The sequence below is a fragment of the Neovison vison genome, chromosome 2 (genome assembly GCF_020171115.1).
Source record: "Neovison vison isolate M4711 chromosome 2, ASM_NN_V1, whole genome shotgun sequence".
Classification (NCBI taxonomy): Eukaryota; Metazoa; Chordata; class Mammalia; order Carnivora; family Mustelidae; genus Neogale; species Neogale vison.
The window spans coordinates 37,192,153-37,199,696 of NC_058092.1; the positions used below are offsets into that span (position 1 = coordinate 37,192,153).

General features: G+C 45.0%; 1 protein-coding gene across 1 annotated transcript; it reads right to left on the reverse strand.

The window, feature by feature from the left end:
* Positions 1 to 1,259: 1,259 nt before the first annotated feature.
* On the reverse strand, positions 1,260 to 6,962 carry LOC122899114 (cytochrome P450 4A12A-like). The gene is made up of 4 exons (XM_044236763.1): positions 6,869 to 6,962; positions 4,444 to 4,499; positions 4,223 to 4,299; positions 1,260 to 1,428 (listed from the first exon to the last, which is right to left on the reverse strand). The coding sequence occupies exons 1-4, from the start codon at positions 6,960 to 6,962 to the stop codon at positions 1,260 to 1,262; spliced, it is 396 nt and encodes a 131-aa protein (XP_044092698.1).
* Positions 6,963 to 7,544: the final 582 nt, after the last annotated feature.

Sequence of the window (7,544 nt, forward strand, 5' to 3'; positions counted from 1 at the left end):
ATCTCATAGAACTACCTTGCGCTGTCATGAGAGTAAATGGGAAAATGCCACAGCCCAGTTCAGGCAAGACTAGTAATGGCCCAGACCCTTTAAGAGTGAGGGTCTGGGTCATGGCACCAGGCAAAAAAACACAACCAGCTGAGGGGCTTTCAGCAAAGGGCTGAAAGGGCAAAGAAAATAACCAAATGGGTAGTGGAAGAAGGCTGTTATAAATGCGAAGGATGGCCATGTCCTAGGTTATAGAAATAAAGAGGGTAATTATTTCTAGCATTTTACTGCTTTTTTATGAATATGATTATGTGCACATGGGTGTCAGATTTTTTCTTTCTTGTCTTATATCCTGCACAGAAACCAGATATGTGGTACTAATATTTAACTTTGTATCATAGCATGTAGGTCACAGGATTTCAGGGAAAAGAGAGAATACCCTCCAATGACTTTGCTTTGTGCTTGGGGAAAAGGATCAACACACATTCAATCATATGAAGGTTAGTTGGTGGAAGTGTGACTTTATTATACTTAAATTGCAGATGAAGTATGGTTTAATGGAATGTGTGAATGATAAGAGGACACATGGTAGACTGTGATGACTAGCTTTGTGTGTCAGCTTGGATTGGCTGGAGTCCCTATTATTCAATTGAAAAGAAGACTAGGTGTTGCACTAAAAATTTCATGGGTACTGTTAACATCTGTAACCAAGTGCATTTAAGAACAGGATATTTCCTTGATAAACGGGGAGGCCTAATCCCCTCACTGAATAGCCTTAAGAGCAGATGTTTAGAAGGTAGAAAATGCAAGAGAAGAGATTCTCCCTTAGAGGTTCTGTAACACCTTTGTTGTGCCAGGGAGACCCATTCCCTATTTCTGATCAGCTAAGCTACAGGATCATCAACTTATGCTCTTTTAAGGAACCAAGTCTGTGTAATGTGGTTAAGCAGCAAGGAACACAAAGCAGACAGAAAGGAACAGCAACGGGGAGAGGGCAGACAGCCTGGGGGACAGGCCACTGTTCATGACTTACTTGGATAGTCAGAGCTACAGCTGGGTAGGAGAACGGTAACAGGCAAACAGGTAGGAATGTTGGGAAAGGGTGAGATGGAGAAGGACAGGCATCTGATGCACAAGGGGAGGAGAACAGGAGGCTGGCAATGGGCAGAGTTAAAGCAGGAAGTAGGCAGAAGAGAGCAGACAGGAGAGACTGACAGGAAGACATGATGGCAGGCAGGAGGCCCTCAGGGCTCATCTTGTCCCCACAAGTGTTAGAGGAGCTTCCTGAGATGCAGGTGGATCCCATTCTTGGACATCAACACAATTCTTGGAGTGGAAACAGGGACCTTAAAAGGATGTGGTGCCAGCTCAAAGCGGAGCAGGGTCAGGGCCACTGCCACCTTCATCTCGTTCATGGCAAACGTATTCCCGATACAGTTCCTGGGTCAGGGAGGGAAAAGGAAATGAGAAGTGGCATCAAATCCCCTGGCAGGAATAGCACATACAGGGCCCTCTTGCACGGACCCAGCCCAGTTCCCTTCCATCAGGACACACACACACATAGTTACACCTACCCCACCTTGCTTGTTTCACTCTCTTCCCTTGACCTTTGACAAAGCCTACACTCTTCCAGGATTAGCTTCTACTCCTATCTGTGCTCTTAGTAGGCCTGAAATTCTGTTACAAGAAGGTCAGCGCCTTGAGCCTCAGGACCAAGTCAAGGGATCACTAAAATAGTTTATTATTAAGTTGTTCATTCTCTGCAAATCCAGTTCTAGTTTCACAATGGGGAGAACAGGACAGGGCACCATAGGGGGTGGGCTGGGCCATCCTTTAGGCCCTAACCATCTGGGGCACACAGGGGTCCAGATTCTCAGAGAAAGGACAAGACAGAGTTGGGTAAGGAGATCAGAATGGCACAGAGAAGCTTCTGCAGAGGCAAAGCCTTAGTGACACTCAACCTGCTACACCATCTGCCTTCCAGGTTGGGTCCAGACTCCCGCCTCCCCCTTGGCCCCTCAGTCAACCAGCTGCTGTAGTCTTCCAATTCTACTGCAGAAATGTCTCTGCTGCCATCCCTCTACCTCCTCACCCAGACTTTTCTGTCTCCTGCCTCCATTCCCTCTCCTGAAGCCCCAGCCAAGCTCAGAACCTCCCTCGCCCTTTATCACAGGTACAATATGTCCACATGCCTCAGCTGACATCAAAGTCCTCTCTGGGCTGTTGGCTCACTCACTTGTCACCTGTTCAACTCCTCCTCCTCCCAGCTCAGCTCCTGCTGAGGAGATCCCAGAGAATGCCCTCCCTCCACCTCTGCCTGCCACATGCTCAAGGCTAAGGGTAATGCCAGCCTGTTTTCACCCCCACCTCTGCCCACTGTGCCTCTCCATTCCTGGACCCTGACATCACCCTAATAGTTTAATCAAGGACACATCACTTTCCAGAATAGGACATTGCCAGGAACATGGAACTTCCTACAGAGGGTCAATTAGTAATGAGTGAATGAAGACAGAAAGAAAGAAGGTAAGAAAGAAAGAGAGAGGGAGGGAGAGAGAGAGAGAGAAAAAGAAAGAAAGAAAGAAAGATAGATAGATAGATAGATGTCTCTTTTGAGTGGTGGCATATATTTCTTGACTGTGAACTCCTGGAAGCAAGAGCAGTATGCCATCTCATAGCAGAGGACTTGGCACACAGAGACAGGTTTAATAGGCAGTCTTATAATTGAATGATGTCTATTGAACTGAACAAAAAAAAAACCATGAATGGAATAAAATATGAGTAATCATTAGTTCTGAGCTAGGAACTGAGCTGTGTATCCTTTTCCTGTCTCTACTGGCAGTCAGTTGACTTGTACCAATGTCTAGGAGGAAGGTCTCAATCCCATCGAGAAACAAATTCTGGAGCCAGTATCTGGAAGCACAATTTGCTTAAAGATGTTGTGTGAAAGTGGACTGGAGGATATTGTGCTGAGTGAAATAAGTCAAGCAGAGAAAGCCAATTATCACATGGCATCACTTACTTGTGGAACATAAAGAATAACATGGAGGACAGTAGGAGAAGGAGAGGAAAAGTGAATTGGGGGAAATTGGAGGGGGATACAAACCATGAGAGACTGTGGACTCCGAGAAACAAACTGCAGGTTTTAGAGGGGAGAGGGATGCAGGGATGGCTGAGCCTTTTGGTGGGTATTAAGGAGAGCACATATTGCATTGGGCACTGGATGTTGTACATAAGCCATGAATCATGGAACACTGGGTCAAAAACTAATGATGTAGTTTATGGGTACTAACATAACACAATAAAAAAATTTTTTTAAAAGAAAGTGGATTCATTTTGTATATGAGGGATTGACAGATTCCTGTACTTGGAAAAAAACAGTTTTCTAGTAACTACTTACAGAGTTTCCTGCAGTTACTCTTTATAGAACACTTTCAGCAGCACTGGAAGATTTCATAGCAGCCACTCTGGACAATAGTCTTCCCACTGAACAGCCACTTCCGTGTGCTTTACATTTTACAGACCAGGTAATGTTTAAATGCCAATACAAAAAAGTGTCACATACAAAATAGTAGGTTTTCTCTCAAAGGAGTTGATTGTCCTCAATTTTATGCTGCTTGCCAATGTTCACTATGTATACTGTGGAATATGATATGCCAGTCCCATTCAAATAAAGAATTTTGCCAACTGGAAAAGTTGTCAATGGTTATAAGAATATTAATGGGTAGTAAACATTTTGTTGAATGAGATTGCAAAAATAAAGAAGACAGCCATTGGTGTGAGACTTTGTTCAAACCATTTATGTACACAACTGGAATGCTTACAAGAACCCAAAGGAAGTCCAAACACAGGCAAACATCACTGATACTGTGAGTGGTAGATAATGAATTAGGTACAAAAGACAGTGGCCTGGATTAGTGGTAATTGAAAAAGAAACCTCTGAAATATTTTAAAGTCATCCTCCTAAAGTGAGAAAAATACTAGAATATACTGAACTTTGGAAACTTGTCACACTAAACTGTGGTTAACCATTGGGTAGAGCAACGGGTCCAAGTCTTCATGGCAAGCGATGATTGCCACCTTCTTTTTGAACACAGAGACACACACCTCTTTCCCTACACACAATAATACAACGCTAGTAACTGCAGACACTACAGATGAACAAAGAAAGTCACAAACATCAGGTATTCACCCAATTCACCCAAGTGATACCCCCACCCAAGTACAAGTGCTTCACCTTGATCCTCCTGAGAAGGACAGGAAAGCATGCCTGTGTTGAGAGGAACCCAGTGCAAACCGGGAAGGGTCAAACACCTACAGAAGGAGCACTAGGGCTAGGACAGGTGTAGTCAAGCTCTTCCTTCCAATCATCCAAGGGACAGCACAACCAAAGCTGGGACAGGAAAAGGGGTCGTTCAGCAGCAATCATCCCATCCTTTCCTCCCAAGGCCATCACACCTCTGTGTTTGGCCATATCTTTGAGTTGTGGTGAAGGGCATAAAAGGAGAGCAAGACTAAGAATCCAGTTGGGCAGAAGAAAGAAGACTGATCATACACGCCTGTGGGTCCCAGGTTTACCCACACACAGCTTGGCAGCCACAGTGAGAGCCGCTTCTCCTCACTATGAATGGAATGATGGTGTTACAGGAGAGGTGGGGCAGACATTGCCCAGCAGTTGTGCACATGTGCACAGATTAGTAGATTAACCATGACCAGTCTGAAAAGCAGGGAAGAACTGGAGGCTTACTTTTTGAAGCATCTCAAGGGAAAACTCACATTTATCAAGTACCATCCATGAGCCCTCAGGGAATATGCATGGGCTCCTCCATCCTCACAACAACCCTCCAATGAAGGCTCACATCTCCATTGTTCCCATGAGACACATGAGGCTCAGAGAAGCTGAGCCACTTGCCTCTGACCACCCAGCTAGGAAGTGGTAGGGTCGGGATTCAGAGCAGAGAGGAGCCATAAGGCATCCTCCATCCATAGCAGGGATCTCAGATCTGGTCATTAGCTACTCTCTGCCATCAACGTGAGGGCTCGCCTGGAGACTGGACCATCTTAGCTATGATGATGAATTCTCTAATCTCTCTCATTAGCCTAGAGCATATAAGGAAAAACCGCATCTCCTCCTGCCCCATCTGATTGTCTCTCAAGCACTCATATCTCAGGGAATGAGAATATTAGCGCAAAACCCAAAGCCACATTCAGAGGCTGTCAGGTCTTTATTTCTTGGATTACCAACTCTGTGGGAAGCACACCATATACCTCATCTGAACAACAAAGGAAATCTTGATATTTCTTGAGGGGCAAATGAGTCTGATAGACATGCACAAACTGCTCCAGAACATGTCCACCACTGGGGCCACCCTTCTCCTTAGATCCAGTACAGGGACTGCATCGTGGAAGACTCTTACCACGAAGCTGTGTTACCTCATCCTCTAGGATCCCTCAAACCTGTGCAGCAGGGGCCCCCGGAGGATCCTGTTTTAGCACAGCTGTATGCCTCCTTTCTGACTGCTTGTTCACCAAGCTAGTCGGCTTCCAGAAACTCCTGCTCCTGCATTGTCAGTAGTTCCTCTGGGGACCCCAAGGAGCTAGATGGTGTTCTGCCTGGCTCGTCCTCTCACTGGATCACTCTGACACCCACTGGTATGTCAGCTTTCCAGACAACCACTTGAGACAGCCATCTCTCCCTAAGCAGGTCTGGCCAGGGCCAGCTGAGACTCTGGTAGAGGCAGCGGTGCCCATAGTGGCAGTGGCAGTAACTCTGTAGGCTGATACTCAGTGTCTACTGGCTTTCAGGCTGTGGCCGCTCACACAGGCAGTGCTCCATGACAGCCATTTCACCTAGCTCCTCCTGGGAACTTGGGTCACAAAATATGTCCCCAAAGTGAGATACCAGGACAATGGACAGAAAATAAAGGGTCAGCACAGGCAGTGAATTGTCAGGATGCTGTGGGCTATGCTGGCCTGTGGTCTCCCTGAGACAGGAGGGAGGTTCAACATTATTTTGAAATTATTATAATTCCAGGTGAGAGTCTAGCTTGGCAGAGCCTGTTTTGCCTTATAAGGATATTACTTATGTGATGCTCAAAATTATTATTTTTGAATTGCTCCCAATCAAACAAGTGTGAGGGATGACTGAAAGCATTTAACAGACTATTGAGAATTGTGATCTATTTAACTTGATATTATGCCAAGTATACTTTTATCAGATGACTTATGTACTCTTGAATTCAACTCTTTTGAGTGGTACATTTACATGAAGAAAAGAAGATGGAGACGATCTCGAAATTGTTAAACTAAGTGTATTTTAAAGATTTTATTTATTTATTTGACAGACAGAGATCACAAGTGGGCAGAGAGGCAGGCAGAGAGAGAGGAGGAAGCAGGTTCCCTACTGAGCAGAGACCGCCCCCCCCACCCCGACCCCATGCAGGCCTTGATCCCAGTATGCTGGGATCATGACCCGAGCCAAAGGCAGATGCTTTAACCCACTGAGCCACCCAGGTGCCCCAAACTAAGTGAATTTTAAATTAATTCAAAACTGCCTATGATCTGGAGATCTTTTTATGGAATTTATATTTTTTGCTATTCTCTGTTGTGATTGGAAACACCACAAAACGTGAAGCTCTACATCTGTCCCAACCTCTCCTTTCTTCTAGGTCAAGGCCTAGAAGATCCTAACCTCTCCCTCTTCTAGGAATGGGGTGGAGGGAGGCAGGGGGTGGTATAAAGAGTCCTCCCCATTCTTCCACTCTGGAATCCCTGTTCCCTTATCTGGTCATATCATAATTCTCTGCTTTTTCATAGCAAAGCTTTTTTGGGTTGACAATATTTTTTCCATAGTTTAAAATTCATTGGCATGGTTTTACCTTACCAGCCCACTTCATTTTGGCTTCTATATCTGTCACTTCAATAACTCTTCCTATGATTATATCTGACTTCCATGTCACTAATTCCAAGAGACACATTTCAGCGTTGACCCTTGTTGTCTCAGGAGCTCTTGACATCCATCATTCAACGTGTTTCAACAGTGTCTCCTTATATCCCACAATATCTGGTATTCCTCATGTTCCTCCAATGTCTCTGTTTGCTCCTTTTCCTCATCTAGAAGCTCACACTTCTTGGCAAAAAAAATTTTTTAAATATTGGAATCACTTAAGGTAACAGACCAACACTGCTAGACACATTTGATGGTTTGTGATGCACGGATTGTGTAATCCAAAGGAGTGGAGAGATGGGCACAACTGGCGTGGCACACAGGCAGCAAGGATGAAAAGAGAGTAAACCTTGGAATTCTCAGACTAGAGAGAAGGGGCTCAGGGCAAGCTGTCTTTTAAAATTCTTTTTATTTATTTTCTTTATTTGTAAGACCAGATGAGGTCTAGATAATCCATTGGGGTCTTTCCAATCATAGCAGCTATCCATTATACTGTATCTATCTGTCCCCTCCCCCAGATAGTGAGCTGTCCCAAGGGGAAGCCTAGCCTCGATCCTTCTTTTCATCCTGCCATTGTCCAGCACTGGCTGGTATACAGGACACAGCAATGAGG

What these genes read in the sequence shown, in the direction of transcription:
- LOC122899114 (XM_044236763.1), bottom strand. Translation starts at nt 6,962, where the DNA reads ATGTGTCTCTTGGAATTAGTGACATGGAAGTCAGATATAATCATAGGA. An exon ending in AGATATGGCCAAACACAGAG is followed by an intron (nt 4,300 to 4,443) that starts GTGTGATGGCCT and finishes CTCCTTCTGTAG; the next exon opens with GTGTTTGACCCTTCCCGGTT. An exon ending in TCCTTCTCAGGAGGATCAAG is followed by an intron (nt 1,429 to 4,222) that starts GTGAAGCACTTG and finishes TCCCTGACCCAG; the next exon opens with GAACTGTATCGGGAATACGT.